At 42.8% G+C, this 17074-nt stretch overlaps 1 protein-coding gene across 4 annotated transcripts in view; it reads right to left on the bottom strand.

Moving 5' to 3' along the window:
* Positions 1 to 5253: 5253 nt before the first annotated feature.
* The window catches only part of SHANK2 (SH3 and multiple ankyrin repeat domains 2), a 279014-nt gene continuing 267193 nt past the window's right edge, over positions 5254 to 17074 (bottom strand). For all 4 annotated transcript variants that reach the window (XM_085581233.1, XM_085581231.1, XM_085581232.1 and 1 more), the window contains one exon: positions 5254 to 12085. In XM_085581233.1, the coding sequence (XP_085437359.1) occupies positions 11512 to 12085 (574 nt within the window). In that variant the 3' untranslated portion in view covers positions 5254 to 11511. The remainder of the gene's footprint in view (positions 12086 to 17074) is intronic.

Raw genomic sequence — 17074 nt, forward strand, 5'->3', positions numbered from 1 at the left:
TCTGCTCTTGTTCATGTCAGGGTGGGTCCTTCCCAAGGCTTTGCTCCTCTCAGTCCTCAGCCGGAAGGTCCTGCCTTGCTGTCCAGATTTTGCAGTTCCAGCCCTGAACTTCTCTGGGAGTCTGGTGCTTGATGCACCACTGGAAATGTCAAGGAAGAAAATCCCAACAGCCTTTTTTTGATTCTTTAATGGTGCTGATGATTAATGCTAGTTGTTTTTCATGGATTGCCTCACCTTGTGCAGAAGTCTGCATGGAGTGGAGAAATTCTGTCATGAGACACCTGTGACTGTCCAATCTGCTGTTGGCTGTTGATTTTTAATTTAGATTTTCAATAGCAAGAAAAAAACAAACTGTGTCTCCTTTCTTTTTTTTTACTTTTACCCAAGCAAGAGGAGCAGGAGTCAAGGGAAATCAAGTGAAGCACAGGGAGCCATCCCCAAGTGCTGGTTTGGCTTTGCAAATGCAGACTTGGAGCCACCTCTGATTTTCTGAGACAATCCGGTTTGTACCAGGAGCTTTCCCAGTGCAGCCTATGGATGTTGAGTACTCCAAGTCAGCTCCTGCTGGGGTGCAGTTCAAGAACTCTTCCCCTTGCTGCAGGCTTTTCCTTGTCAGAAAGGGATGTGGAGCCTCCACAACAGGCTGTAGTCATGTCCATATTTATCAACAGGATGCTCATGGTGCGGTGCTGGATTTGTACTAAATTTGAGAAGCTGCTTCAAATTCCTCTCACGTTGACCACATTTCTACAGGAGCTGCTGCAAAGTCCCTTGGTGAAGTAGAAAGTGAGACGTTAATCCATGGGCATAGGAAAAGAGCAAGGATCGATTAATCTCGAGGCCAAATGTAGAGTACTGCCCTGGATCACTTCCAAAAATGGAATTTGGATTGATCAAAGTAGCTTCACTTGATAGATTTGTCCCAGGATCCGGGAAGCTGGGACAGAAAACGAGGCACTACTTCTTCCACTGCCTGGGAAGTGCCTCACGCAGCAAGGCAACCCTGAAAAAGCTTCCCCAAAAACAGGGCTTAATGGCCATGAGGAGTCAGGAAAAATTGATTAAATAATTACTTTTAAGTAGCCAAAATCATCAATTTCAGGTATTTCTAACAGAATTCACACTTAAAACAAAAAAGAAAATGATCCTTAGAGAGTTGGGCTTATGTGATTTCCCAAGCCAGTGTTTGCAGTTCCGATGCCAGGTTTTGGCTTCTGGAAGTTTCAGGCAGCAAAAGTGCATTGTGACAGAGGTACTGAAATTGAAAGCTAAACAAGATTTGTTAATTCTCTCACCTGGAAACTCCACTGCACAAGGAGGAGTCCTAAGAGAGGAATAAACATCAAACTAACAGTGAGTCCGGAGCTGGAGCATCTCTGGGAATGTCATTTATTTGGGTTTTCTTTTAGGATGTCTGGTCTAGAAGCTGTTTCTTTTTCTTCTCCTAGAGAAGCTTTGGAGAAACTCTGTATTTTGCTTTCCTGCTTGCCCAGTGCCATAATTACTGCCGCCAATAATTACTGGCCTTTCTTTGAAAGCAAAGCACAGCCAGAGTGACCATGGGTAGGTCAGCAGGAGTACAGAGACATTCCCAAAACAGCCTTTTGTTGGATCTTGGCCGGGGATCAGCACTGGCTGCAGCTTTGGAAGGGAGGGAGCTGTTCCCTGCCAAGATGGAGAGCCAGGAGCAGCTCTTTTTTGGTGGGTGGGTTCATCCCCCCAGAGCTCTTCTGCTCCACAGGAGAGCCTGGGGCAGCCCAAGGGAAACAGGGGAGGTGCCTCTGTGGGCCAGCTCAGCCAAGGGAGAAAGGCAGGAGGGTCAGCTCTGCAGGCAGGTGCCCTGTCCCAGCTGCTGGCTGGCCTTTCCTTGCTCATTCCCCTCAGCACTGTGTGCTCATTTAACCAGCTGCTCGTTTCCACTTGTCCTGCTCCTCCACGTGTTGGTATTGGTGCAACATCCCTGCTCCTCTGTCCGGGCAGCCCTAGGCAGTGGCACGTCCCAGCCTGCGAAGTAGCTCAAGGTCAATTATTATTGACATTATGTAGAATTATTAAATTTTTTAAAAGCCACATAGATGTGGCACTTGGGGGCATGGTTTGGTGGAGGGCTTGGCAGTTCTTGGATGATCTTAGAGGACTTTTCCAACCTAAAGTATTTTCTGATTATTCCCAGGCACGCAGAGTGCTACTGCAGTTCCTGGAAAAAACCAAGCTACCATCTTACCCTGAATTAATCTGTGTGGCAGCTATGAAATAAATTAAAATTCCTCATTAACCAAGCCTCTTACGGCTCTGCCCCCCCCCGTGTTTGCACAATAATGCAGAAAACTTTAACGTGGTCAGCAAAGCACTGATAAAAAAAAAGGCCATCAAAATCTCAGACTCAAACACAGCCTGGGAGTATTGCAAGTTGATAATGAGATTTCTCTACTGAATATTGGGTGTTATTTCCAGTGCAATCTGGAAACAGATCCTCCAGTGAGTTCATTCTGAGTTCTGCTGCTTTTAAATTTGTAGTGCTGCTAATTTGCACTGGAATCATCTTTTCCTTCTGTAAAGCCCAGATAACAGTCTTGGCCTTTGGCTTTTGTAGCTGGTAACTGCAAACAAATCCAAATGTTCTTGTGTTTATATGTTTATATTAGATATCATGAGGGAAAATATGGAATTTCATCTGTCCAGGAAGAACAAGAGATCAGCCAAGAAAAGGAAAGTATCCTGAGTATTAAAAAAAAAAGAAAAAAAACAAAACAAAAAAAAAAACCAAACAAAAAAAAAAGGCACTGATTTCTTAGACTTAAACCCCAGACAAGCCAGGCCTTATTTCTGTGCGAGGTTTTATTTATGCCCCATTTACATGGCAGGGATAAAACTGATGCTTGTAATAAACCCAAAAGCCTCAAATAATGAGATAAATCTTGTGTTTTCAGTATTGCAAGTGAGCAGTATAATGAAATATTTGGCAGAGTCCACTGGTGTCCTGACAGGTGGCCCTGTTGCCCTTATGGGGACAGTGAATCCTCCATAACCACACATTTATTTCTGGGTTTTTTTAAATGAATATTGGTTTTGCCTTTCAAATCTCTGAAATTCTTCACAGGGTTTCTTACTGTGGCTAATTAGACAGTTTTGTGGTTTTTTTTCAGTATGATGGAACATTCTTACTTTGGAACATTCCTTTATCTGTTATTTAACAATTTAGGGAAAAAAAAAAAAAGGAAATGCATGTGTTTTGCTAAAGATGTTAGATGTTATAGAAACTGCTGTAAATTTTCTGCTGTCCTTGCAGACAAGGACAATGAATAACTCCCTCAATGATCTTTAGATATTTCTTTCTTTAAAAAATAAAAACAGAATAAAACAAGCCACAAAAACAAACAGAACCTGAAGATAAGGACTAAATGGCACTTGTTAGCAGGAATATTGGGACTTGTGCAACCTTGAATTTCATCTTTAAGGAGCTGCATATCACTGTTTTGTTTTATTTGTTTTATTGCACCTATTTTGTGCTGACAAGAGCATGCAGAGCTGTGCAGAGGTGAAAATTTTATCTTTCCTGAAGAAACTTTTGCTCCCTTTTCCTGGAGTTCTTTAATGTTGCAGCCAGGCTTTAGGTTTGGCATATTTTAGGTGCAATATCTCAAGATTTCTTTCTCTGCTCCAGAGCTTGGTCTGGTGCTTCAATATTAATCTAATGAATAGTTTTCAATAGAATTGTGAACTCCTGGAAGTTCTGGGCTGGGAGGGACCTCAGAACCCCTCTCATTCCCCTTCCCTGCCGTGGCAGAGTTTCTGCCAGCCAGGCTGCTCCAGGGGTGGGGTCCCTCCATCCCAATTTTCCTCAGCCCACAGCTCTGGCAGAAGAGTTCACAGGAAGGTGCCCCAGGAATAAATCCATAAGGAATAAATCCCAGGCTGTTTCCTACAGGACACCCCAGCACAGCCCCATTCTCCTCCCCACTTGGGCTCCCTCCTGGTTTCCAGCCTGAATCCATCCCCAGCTGGTGACAGGTCATTCCAGAGCCAGCATTCCCATAGGTCACCCCCCTCCCCTGGCAGCTCACCCCTCCGGTGAGGGGAAAAATCAGACAGCTCCTTCCAGCCTCCCATTTTGTGGTTAAACAGAGCAAGTCCTCCTCAGCCCTGCTCCAAGCCCCGCTCCCAGCACAGCAGCTCATTCCCACCCTTATCCTGCTGGTCCTGATATCTACAGGGGCTTATTCCTTGGTTAAATTTCCTTGCCTTCTTTTGTGGCTGGGTATCATGCACGTCTCTGCCAAGCCAAATTTTTCTTCTTCCCTTCCTCCGACAGAGCGTGGAATTCCTGGCGGGATTCTCCACTCCGTGCATGTGATAGAAGCAAATTTTCCCTGTTCCCAGCTGATTTTCCCAGGGATAAACCAGCCTGGCCAGCAGCACAGGCAGGCAGCACCCAGAGGATGAGCTGTGCTGCGGGTGGCTCTGTACCCAAGGGTGGCAGCACAGCACCAAGGTCAGCGGCTGGAGCTGTGCCCGCGGGGCAGAGCCAAAGGTGTGTCCATGCTTTGCCCCCAATGCACAGAGGGGAGGAATTGGCCTCTGAGAGAAAACCCCTTTCCTAGGAATTTTGAAAAGTAGCTTCAGGGAGCCACTTGCCCTCGCTATTTGTGCCTTCTCTGTGATGCAGAAAATGAGCGTGTTTGGACATTTCAAATGACCTCAGGGGAAATGTACACCTGTAAATGTGTTACTGGGGCACTAAAAGTCTTACAGGTCAGCCAGCTAAACCTACAGAATGCTGCACACACTAAAGCTGACACCCACTGCTTTGGAAGGAAAGAAAAGTGCTGAGACAGAGCAAATGGAGAGATGGGATGCAGCACAGCTTGGAAAAGAATTCTAAACATAATAGTATTTCTTTGCACTATTTGAGTATGCCCAGATAAAAATGAAGTGATTTTTGTTTACTTGTCGGCACCGCCACAAGTAAATGGTACGTGATAAAAACATCAGTAACAGAAATGAGAAAGTGATAAGTGAGTTCTGTCTCAGTCCCCTTTCTGTCTGACCTCTTGGAGCTCTTGCCTCGCCCTTGCCACTGCAGATCTGACCCCAAAGGAGACCCCAAGCTGCAGCACAGAAAGGACAGAATAACGACAGAGCCCCAGCAGTTCCTCACTCAGGATTTTCTAGGGGTGAGTCGGGTGGGGAGAGCCAGGCTTGGCCAGAGACGTTCAGGTAATGGGAGAACACCAGACCCATTAAAACATGAGGTAGATTTTGAGGTTTCTGTATATTGTATTCTCTTCAGGTTTCCAAAGCAAACAGGTACACGGCGACATTGATTCCAGTACAGGTTTAAGCACATGCAACACTGGTGTCCTATCTGTACATTGTTTTCTAAGGCTGCCCAAGGACCTTTACATTGAAAGCATACAAGAACTCACACACACGTGCACGGATTCCTCCTGGCATCAGTCCTGAGGAAAAAAACAACTGGAATTTTACTGGAGAAAACCAAACTTCAGCACTGCAAGCGCATCAGGGAAATCCCCCCCAGCTGTTCTGAACTGCTTCCTAACCTCAAAATTCACTTTTTTTTTTTTTTTTTTCACAATTTGGAGCTGAACAGGCTGTTTTTCATCAGGTTGTAGTGTCAGAAATGGTTCAAAACAGTCCAAGGTTTACAGCACTGGAGACAAAACCTATATTCCCATTAAAAACCATGCCGGATGCAAATGAAGTATCACATGGAGATGCTGACGTTCAAAACAGAAAACTGAGAAAACATAAGCACAGAGAGACCAGAAAACACATTAAGACTTCTCATTCGTGTATAATTTGAGTAATTATACAGTCAGCCTTTCTGTAAAATACTAAAGGCCTAAATACTCAGGCCAACCTAAATAACAACAATACAAAGTTTTCTAAAACAGCTTCTTGTAGAAAGAATGACAGTAGTTGAACGTAAATAAATAAATAAATAAATAAATATTTTTAAAGGTCTGATATTGCTCTGAGACAGTGTCCATCAGATTCCACTAGATGTCAGTGGCACAGAACCAGTTTGTGGCAGACTTAATGGCATCAAGTCCACTTGGTTTATTTATTTATCATCATTACCTCGTCTGTGAAACACAGCCCGCATCAACTGTACCAGCCACCCAGGATTTATGGCAGTGAACTGAACCCAAAATAACAGTCTCATCTCATTTCTTTTCCCCCTCTTGCTTGCCTGATTTGAATAGAAGATGTGAAATCAGGCTCACAATGCCGAGAATGTGGTGAGATAAGGTCTGAATCACTGCAGCTCCTCAGGGTTTCCTAAAGCAGTGACACGGAGCTCACTCCAACCCCAGCACTCTCTGTTGGTCAGGTACTGAACACCTTGAAGATAAAGCTTTTTATGTGAAATACAGTGTCGCTGATCCAGGTGGAAAATTATAAGGCACGTACAATTTTTTTTGTTGTTTTCTTTTTTCTTTCTTTTTTTTTTTTTTTTAAAAACACACATTCTGAAGCATTGTTACAATCATGCTACTCTGGGTGGCCCAGCCAAGGACAGAGAGGATGAAAGTCCACAAAATGCAGGAAAATACAGGAAAAAAAGAATACAGAAAAAAATACAGAAACCAAAGAATAAAGCAGAACACATTAATACAATGTACACAACGACAGCAATGATCAACTCTTCTCATTTCTTTGGCCAACAAGCAGTGACAATTGCAAAGCATTCTTTGTTTTGCACTGGAAATACCTGACTTTATTTGGATACACAGATGTTTGCCACAATACCTGAAATAAGTAAATAAAAAAACCCCAAACAGGCTTGTTCTAGTTTATGTTTTTAACAAAACAAAGCTGCCAAGTAATTGTTGTTGGGAAATCATGAGAGAAATAATAACAGAGGGCTATAAAAATGATGAGCTAGAACGACAGCTGAGAAGAGGTTTGTAGTTAAGGAACATATGAAACCAAATGGCAACGGTTCTAGGCATTTATTCCAATATCTTAGAAAATAAAAATAAAAAATATCCTTCATTGCATCACCATTTAAAGATAGAAAAACAAATCTTTAACTTAAGCAAAAAGAAGATGAGAATTCTTTCCTCGTTTTTGGGGGTTTTTTTTTGGATTTTTTTTGTTGGTTTTTTTTTGTTTGTTTGTTTGGTTGGGTTTTTTTTTCCATTAGCAGCCTTGTTTATTCACAGTACAAACAGAGCCCGCTGGTACAGATTTCAAAGTCACAGATGCACAAAGTCGGACAAGGAGTGCTGCTCCCTCCTCCCCTCTGCACAGCTGCTCTGCCCCAGAGAAACCCCAGCTCCAAATAAAAATCAAATCCCCAAACCCTCACTTTTCAGTGCCCCGTGAAATCGCAGAGCAGCAGCAGCACTGAAGCTCGGGACGTGCATTCCCCGAATAAAAAACATTCCACACATTTCAGAATTCTACCTTAAGGCAAAAAAAACCCCCAAACCCCCCTCCCAAAAAAAAAAAAAAAAACAAAAAAAAAACCCAAAAAGCAAAACAAAACAAAAAACAAAACAAAAGAAAACAAAAAAACCCAATTAAAACAACAAAAAAACTAAGATAATGGAGTTTTCTACCTGTCCCCTTCAAAGTTTCCTGCTTTACCAGATTTCAAGCGTGACCCTTGAAATTCATCAAATGAACGGAACATTCAACATTTGGCATAAGGAATGCTTTAACAAAAAAAAAAAAATCCCAAAAAACCAAAACCAAAACAAAACAAAAAAACAGGAAATGCTTTTCCCAATGATAAATCAATCATTTCCCCTTAGTTCCATCTACATTTTGTTAAAGCATTTTATGCGTTTTCAATAACAAATTGCAACTTTTTTTTGGCAACTTATATATTTTCTTTTTTAATAAAAATCCAGACAGTGTTCTCTGTTTGCAATCAGAACCACACCCTTAGTGCAATATTATATTTATTTCTTACAGTAATTTTGGTTGCCATACAAGAGTATTAAGGATTGGGGAAAAGTGCAAGTTACAGGAGCTTGATTTTGTTTTTTTTTAATCAGTTGAAATTAGAGGAATTAAAGCACAAAAATTACAGCAACATAGATAACGTGAACACAAGTTGTTACACAAACTATAGCGAGAAACATATTAGTATCTAGAAAATAAAAGAAAAAATGTAATGGAAAAATTATCAATATTTGTGGCTCATACACATAATCATCGCCAGATCAACTGGGTAATGCTTTCTAAGAACTGAGAGGAAAAGAAAAAAAAGTCACTATTTTTTTATTAACTTAAGTACCACAAATAATTAACTTCTTTGTGATATGTAAATTCTGTAAATCAACAGTCACATCTAATCATTTTATAATATATGAATTAAACTTAAAATGTTCTCAGACACCTAGGGCAAGGAGTCTGTGCAGTTATACACAATTTACATCTTGTAAGATTTTGGTATTGTATACACAAATATTACAGAAACTAGGCATGTAAATGCAATTTATTTAAATTACAGTATATAAACAAAAGTTGATCCTAAACCCCAGAATATCATAGATATTTAATGACTTTGTTTTTCACTATCAGAGTAGCATGAAAGAAATGGGTCTTCTCTCCTCCCCCCTGGTGAAAATACTCGGAGGCCACGGCGTTATCTGTTACTATTGCTTTCTTTTTTTTGTTTCAAACCACCCCTCAGAGCTGGAGACTGAACTCGACTTGGCAGAGGTGCATTCTGCTGGTCCAAGTAGGTCCCCTCAGGTCTCCTTACCTTTTGGCTTCATAGGACACAAGGTGAAAAATAAAACTATTCCCTTACACCTCCTTCGTCTGCCCGTTGTGTACCTGCTCTTGGAGTACCTGAAGAGATGCAGAGCAGGAGCCACACCTGTGTGAGGAAGGGATGCTCCCACCTGGGAGCCACTGGCTGTGTCAGCGCTTGTTCAGGGCAAGTTCAACCCACGGGAAGGTTGTGATCCAAAAAAAGCAGCTTTAAAAGTCAACGTCTATGTTTTTTTGTCTTTTACTACTGTATTTATTTCCTAACGTATTTCTGGCACATGTTATAGAGGTAATAGCAACTGTACCCAAAGAAACAAACAAAAAAAAATTTAAAAAAAGAGAGAGCATGGCATCAGTGGTTTATTTACTGAATTCTGTTGTATCACCAAATGGAAGACAAAAGATGGCTAAATTACCTTTTTTTTTTTTTCTTTTTTTCACTTCTTGAAGTGTGTGATGGCCTCAAGTTGCCTGCATCAACCTATCTGAGTGGAACTGCCATTTTCTACACCTCCCACGGAAAAACTCAGCACTCCTCGACAGCAAAATGCCTCAGTGCTTCATTTTTATGACAAGGTTCCTTGGAACTCCCCAAATACAAACAGAGCACAGTAACAGATGTTAAGTCAAAAGATTTGCTGTTCCATAAAGGGGGCAGGAGGCTTAAATAAGTTGATTTTTATGAGTTTCCAATGCGTTGGTAACTGTAACCACTTTTGAAGAAATACTCATCCTCCTCTGTAGAAGTTCTAGCAAAGATAGAAAATATAACACAGCTCTGCTGGTTCAGATGCATCCAAGTGAGGTTGATTTTAAAAAGGTCAAGACTTTATAATTATTCCACAGAAATAGTAGTAAACCACAAAAAGTTTTTTTTTCTTTTTTTTTTTTGTTTGTCTTTTTTTGTTTTTAACTTCCTAGCACTGAAGTGGCACAAAGGCTGCCCAGTAGACCAGCCACTTATTTTCTTAAAATATTGTGCTTATAAACTATCTGTACAACTATTTAAACTTGCAGTAAAGAAAGATATTTAAAATGCTAAACTTTATGTACTCATACTAGGGCTGTTGCAGACCTAATTAGACACTTGTTTGTGAGCAAAAAATAATCACAATAATAAAAAAATTAGAGATAGGCTGGACCATATCAAGGACCATATGAAGGAAAGAAAGTTCAGGTACCTTGCAAAATGTAAGGGAACCTGAAAGTTTGGTAGGGAGGCAGTTTAGCCATCCACACCCAATTTACCCACCTTGAACATCTTGAATATTCTGTCCAGAAAGTCCTACAAAACTCACAGATATTCAGAGGTGTTAATTACAAGGGGGAGTTCAAACATGCAGAGAGAGACTTGTTAACTTGAAAGTCGAAAAAAATATTTTTTTTTTTTTTAAACAAAGCCATATGAACCAGCCATGGGTGTTTCTCCCCTGCTGACGGAAGTCTCCCAGAAAGTTCTCTCTGCCCCACTCCCAGCCCTGGATTCTGGCAGGATGCTCCCACCTCTTGTGCCAAGGAATGGGCTGGGGGTCAGTGCCCGGCCCTCTGTCCTTGTCCAGAGCCAGTTCCTGCCAGCAGTGATAAAATGAGAGCCCTCCCCAGCCCTGCAGGCTCTCAGAACGCACACACCCCGAGACACTCGACAGCTCTTTCCGTCTTGGCATCACCTCTCTGCCTCCTCTCAAGGATCTGAAGCATTTCCATCCTAACAGGCTGAAATGCCTCTCTCACTTCAGATCCTGGCACACTTCCCACTGACTTCAATGGGAACATTCATCTCTCTTCTCCTTGGTTCTCAGCCTGGTGTTCAAAGTACCCAGGCACTCACTACTCACTGAATTAAGCAGCACCTCCCAGGGCTCAGCCTCTCTCAGTGTCTCACTGTCAAGCCTCAAAGCTGTGCCTGCACACCAAAGTTTGTCCTGGCTCGTGGAGTTCCTATTTTGACTCAGCAGCAGCTGAGCTGGTTGAGAACTGGGGGTGTCTCAGGTTCAAACTATCTTCACTTTGCTGTACCTCTAAGTATGGTCCCTCCTCAGCCTTTACTCAACATCTGCACCATCCTACAGGCCACGTCAATGGAGCGTGCACTGAACTTGTTCTGCCACCTTGGAAGAGTGCTAAATATCACTGCAGAAATAAAGAAATACCAGGTAAAACAGAGCAAGGTTACCATTGGACTGACCCCAGCAGAACAACCAGCTTCACTGCCCGCAGATCAGGGAGCTATGCCAGTAAAAAAAGAGTAATATAAACTCCTGTGCCCACCTCAATATCCCCGCTACTGATAAAACTGGGTTTGAGTGGTAATGGAGCAACCTGTCCTCTTAAAATGAACCAAGGGCTGGGGAAGGAAGCCTGCTTGGAGACTTGAATGTCAAGAAGAGAATAAAATAAAATGCATTTTTTTTTCTTCTGTCAATAAAAGAAACCCTGACATGTTTGCAATTTTAAAAGAAAATCCTCACGCAATGGTCCTGGCCAAGGGCAGCATCAAGAGTTTTAAAGTTAACAATTGTCTCTCTCTCACATCTCCCCACAGCTTTGAAATAAAATGGCCCCACTTCTTTAGCATCTTTAGGTTTGTGTTTGCGCATGTAGCAGACAGTCTGCATCACCTGAGTACCAGGAATTCATCTGTTCTCCCCCTCCCCCCCAATTTTGCTGGCACTCACAGACAGACAAGGCATTTGGGGTATGTCAGTACCAGCCCATCTCTAGTTATCAACAGAAGTTTGTGAGGCAAAATAGCTATTCTTATCTGTCCAGCAGCTGCTTCAAAGCTCTTTCTATGTTCATTCTGTGCCCAACTCTAGTCACTCCAAGGTCTATCAGATCTTCCTTCTGTAGATTTGGTAAATGTGTGCCATCTATTTCATTGTCCATAAATGTTTCTTTATGTTCACCTAAGTTTAGACTTTCCAACCAATCTGCCACATCTGGTTTAGTCCACAGGTGGACAGGCTTAGTTGTAAAAGGCTTATTTGAGATTGGCTGTTGTAATATTGAGGGAGAAGGAGACCTGCTGCGCCCTGTGGTCAAGCCAAATAAGTCCCCAGAAGGGGGCTGGCTGGGTAGGCTAAATACATCAGACAGAGTTGGAGAAGGAGATGAGGCTGAAGCAGAAGCAGTCAGAGGAGCAGGCAGGATGTCTTTATTAATCTCAGTTGGTGAAACCACAGGGCTGGGAGCGTGCCTTGCTCCTGAGGTCCTGCTGTCATAGTCTGGGGACCTGCTCTGCAGTGTGATCGGCTGGCTGGCACCGGGTCGGACAGTGAAAGTGATTGTTGTACTTCGTGTACCTGAGACAGTACTCATGACTTCCGTGCTCCTGCAAGTGCAAACAGACAGGCACAGTTAGAGCTGCTGGCCACCAGCACAGCCCCATCAGCTCGTGGTAATTACAGCACAGGGATGATTGGGTAGTTTCACAAGTACAAAAATTGTATCATTGACTCTTTCCCAGAAAACCAACACCAATGGTAAGCCATAGTTAAAGACAAAACATTTTCTTATGAGCAGTCCAGGAAAAAACACCTTCCAGAGCACATTCTCTCCCTGTTCCCAAATTTACTCCTGGTTAAATGAGAAGTGCTGAGTGGAACAAGCACATGAGCACTTTATAGTCTCAACGAAGCTCGACCAGGAGTAGACCCCTTTGCCACGTGGAGGGTTGGAATCCTTCAGTTCTGGCTTTACACATAACATAGCTAAAAATAGTAGCACTGGAAAGTTTCTGGAGCACTGGATTTTGGATCTTTGGGCTTCACTCAGTGAATTTTGCAGAGTGTTTGTAGTACTGTTTGTTTACAGAACAGGCTGCTCTTATTTCCCTTTCTATCCATGCTCTAAACATAAAACAGTCCTTCTAAGGTGCCTAAAACATCTCAGTGTCTATTTCCTTCGCAGAGAAATAATACTCTGACAGTTTCACCACAAAATTAAGGAGACAAAATTCTTTTTCCTGCACATGACCAGAGGTGATGTAGCTGGGATCAAGTTCTGCCTAAAGAAGATGAGTTTCTGATTACGAATGAAGCAGGCATGAACCTCGTGGAGAGGCTCACTCTGATGCTCAACCTGATAGGGTGGGTGAAGGAACACGACCCTCTGCTTCTGCCTGCTGGCTACAGAAACAAATTTAGGTTTGGGTCTGTTCATGTCATCAAAGGCTTGACCCCACAGCCCTCACTCCCATGGGAAGAGCCTGCCAGTCAGCGTGCACTTCAGGATGCTCCAGAGCCCTTGGATGCCTGGAGCTCCAGTGTTCTTCACTTCAGAAATAACCTGCCAACTGGGAAAACCTTCAGACAACTAATTTAAAGCACTTGCAGAGCAAAGGAAGGGTTTATTTATCCTGGGAGCGATGCCATGGAGTCCAGAGGATGATGTGGCTGATGCTGTACTGAGATTTCCAGCGCAGACCCTGACAGAAGCCCTCTGTTTCTGAGTTCTGTTTTTGAGTGCGACACTGTCCCCAGGCCTGTCCTGTCCTGCCTGGGCAGAACTGAGGATGGCTTGGGTGCATGATGTCAGATGGAAATGCTTCCATTAATCCAGCACAGCAGTAATTCGACACTGCTGTGCAGAAAAGAACTCAGGGAGATAAAGGAAAAGCAGGGTAATGGAACATGGGGCAGTGCTCACAAACATGTTATTAATCCCTTTCTCTCCCACTGCAGTCCTGAGCTGGAGACAATCATTCCCTGGCTGGTTGCTGACTGTGGAGAGCCCTGAGAGTGTTCCCTGAATCATCCCTGGGGCTTTGGCACTTCACACCAACCCAGAGCCCAGGGAGGTGCAGCTCTGCCACACCGACATCTCGGCAGGCCCCATTCAGATAAAGCTCCCTGTCACGAGAGGGAGCACCGAGAATCACTTTTGGGAGAACTCACATTTAATTCACACCAACATTCCCACTGTTTTCCCATAGGCTGCTCCATGGATTTCAATGGGAACAGGGGGATCTCTTTGGAAGATTGGTACTTCACTTAAAACCCAGTAGGAACAATGCTTCCAGCACTTATGGCTTTGTAATTTAACACAGAAAGGAAACACTTGGCAAGGTTCTGTGTGTTTCCTGTGATGCTTTTGGCACCTAATGGCTCTCACCATCTTCCAAGGCTGGAGCTAAGCACTCTTACAAATAAAAACTCTGTGGCAAGAGACTACTAAATTCTACTAACCAAGGGGAGCGAGTTATTTCCACCTCCTTTACCTCAGCACTGTCTCACACTCATTACTAAGGCATGATATAATTTAAAACCAACAAAAAGCCTGCTTTGAAAAAGGTTGGGGTGGTGCTATCCTAGTCATGGCAAGAATGAGCTGTGTATAAATAGGGAAATGAATCTTTAATCTTTACCCGCAATCACCCTTCTACTTAACTTTCCTGTCTTGCAAATACTAGAAATTAGGGTTTTGTATTTACACCCATTGTGGCAAGATCAAATGGATGATGAAAATACACCTCTTTTTATTCCAGGTGATGAAAGATAATTTCTACTGCTTGACTGACAGGTCCAGGCTCAGTGCTTTGCAATTCACTTTTGCTGCTTCTCCTCCAGGCTGCTCCCCTTAAAGACTCCCTGCCCAGCCTTGTTCAGGAAATTACTGTCACTCTTCCTTTAAATAAAGGATGTTAAGACAGAAGAAACAGCCCCCCCAAAAGTAAACTCTGTGCTCTCATTTGAAGTATTCCTTGGCTGGTGTTCCCTAACTTTCTCAGCCCCATGGGCAGGAATACGCAGGGTGAGCAAAGCATCCCAGGCATCCTGGTCCTTTGCTCCCTGTCACCTGGATAAAAACATTGGCTTCACATGGCTGCATGCAGCGGCAGGAGAACTGAGAGCATCTTGCTTTTTCCAAGCCAGAGGTTCAGGGCTGATGATTATTAAAACAAAACTCTTGAGACAGTGATAAGATTTTTTTAGCTGGTTGCAGAGGTTTCAACACCAACTCAGTTCATAGCCATGTGAGTGCCCAGCTCTCATGGCATGGGCACAGCCTGGTGAAACACTGCCAGGCATTTTGTTCCATGCCGTTCACTCCAAGATTGTTTTCCCATGTTCTTTTCTCCCTTTTCCACCTGCCATATCAGCTCCATTCTTTCGTGCTGCACTGTAATTGCAATCCAAGGGAAAAAAAACCCCAAGGATATTTATGTTTACTTCTATGCATCCTAAATTATAATTTATGACATCTCCCACACGATCTGGGGTGCAGACACAGCCTTGAAACCATCATCTGTCTTGCATTTTATGGTTGGTTGGTACCCTGGTCAATAAGGAGCGAGTACATTCCAGCTGGAAAGCAGGCACCCTTTGTTGTGTTACAGGGATTCCAGATTTTTAATCAGAGCAATTTCTTATGCCTTATTTGGTCATCTGTTATCCTAGATATGTTAAATCCATATTAAACCTGCCACACCCCAAACTTCATTTTAAAAAAAGGTGAAAAAAGTCCGATAATTATTTTAAATAAAATTTGCTCTATTAGAATCGGCATATGGTAGTAATTTGTAAACATTTGCTGCTGTGAGCCTGCACTGATTGCAATGCTCATTATGTTGCTTCATATTAAAATCAAAAAATATAAAACCTATATGTCACAACCACGTGGCCTCCAAGTATAAAAGCCATCAGCACAGCTTGTAGGCAAAAAATTATTTTCAATTTTGAATTATATTTGCAAGATTCAAATTTACTGTTAACTTACTATCAGAGGTAAATCAGTGCAGCAGCTCCCATTGAAAAATAAAAAACCCACATTATTCTCAGCTCCTGGGAGCTGTTTTACCCCAGAAATTTCTAGAAGACTTGCTGGTTCTGACACAGCTTTTCCATCATATCAATGGAAAATGCCTTAAAAATCAAGAAGAGTAATAAGTGAAGTCCCTGTATAGGGGTACTGAGAGAAATTAAATTCTTACAGATCTTGGAGGCCCCACAAACCCCAAACTTTGCCTTCACCTCTTAATTTCTTTATTTTGTTGTCAGAGGCAAATAGCATGGCAGGAAAGTAAGCCAAGAGTTGTCTGTTTTGGGGGCAGGTGAAGGACAAGGGCTGACGTGATGACTGGCAGGATGCAGAGCTCCCCACATGGGCGTTGTTTTGGGGAGAAGAATCGAGAGCTGCTCTGTGTCTGCTGCCAGTGAGGAACAGTCAGGCAGGTCTGTGGGAGTCTGTCTGTGCAGGAGCAGAGTTTCCATGTGAAATGTCTGGAAAGCAGCAGGAAGGGGATGCTGCTGGGCCAGGAGGCAGCATCAGCCCTTTGCACTTGGATAACTGCCAGGGGAAGGGAAGCTGGAAGGAGAATGGGGGGGAATTCCACAGCTTTCAAGGACAAGATGGCCACACAGGCTGGTTTGTCTTTACTTTTAGCCTCACATAGGTGTGTAAAACTTTATTAATCATCCCTCCCCACCCCTCCACGTCCCAGAATCTGGCCATATCTGAAAAGTCCTGCCCCTTGTTTAGGTGCTCAGACACATTCAGGAATCTGGCCTTAAGTGCTCATGTTACCAACACATTTTCTGAGTACTCCTCTGATGAATGTGGCTTTTATTTCACCTTGAGATGACATCCTAGGTCCCATTTTAGGATGGCTACCATTTCTGGATTAGGATGATCTAATCCACACTGCACTGTGAGAAACACAGTCACCACCAAAGCCACTGGAATGCAATAACAATGGGTGAGCATTAAAAAGCAGCAGAATGTACAACATAGAATAGTCCATGCTTTATGGTTGGCACTTACTTCATGGCACTTCAGCATGGCCCTCCTCTGACAACAGCAGTCATGACAGCAAATAAAAATGACAAAATGGAATGACTGAAACACTGCAGAAATCACTGACAAAGCAAGCAGTCCTGTGAAATTGGCTGGCAAACAGTTAACAATGTGAAATGAGTCTAATGAGAGCAGCAAGTGAAAAATCAAGGCACTTATTTTACCCTCTGACAAACCCAGACATCCTTTACCATAAACCAAACATAGGATCACTCCCTATAAAGGACTCACTACTAAGTTCTGTTCTGCCTTACCTGCTTGTGGAAAAATAAAAGGAACTTCTCCAAATACTCATGGAAAAACTAATTAATTGATGGCCAAAATCACTGTCCTGTTTCACTTTTAAAACTTGTTATTCCAGCACAGTGCAGGTATTCTTCCTAGAGGATTCAATTCCACAGCACCCTCCATAAGTCCCACATTTATCATAAGTATTTCCCACCACCAGCAGTGATGCCAATGTGCTCCAAAGGTAACGGGATTGTGCAAACACAGCTGGAGAAACACAGAAAAACTGGAAGTGTTT

This window comes from Lonchura striata, chromosome 5, assembly GCF_050655825.1.
Source record: "Lonchura striata isolate lonStrDom1 chromosome 5, ASM5065582v1, whole genome shotgun sequence".
Lineage (NCBI taxonomy): Eukaryota > Metazoa > Chordata > Aves > Passeriformes > Estrildidae > Lonchura > Lonchura striata.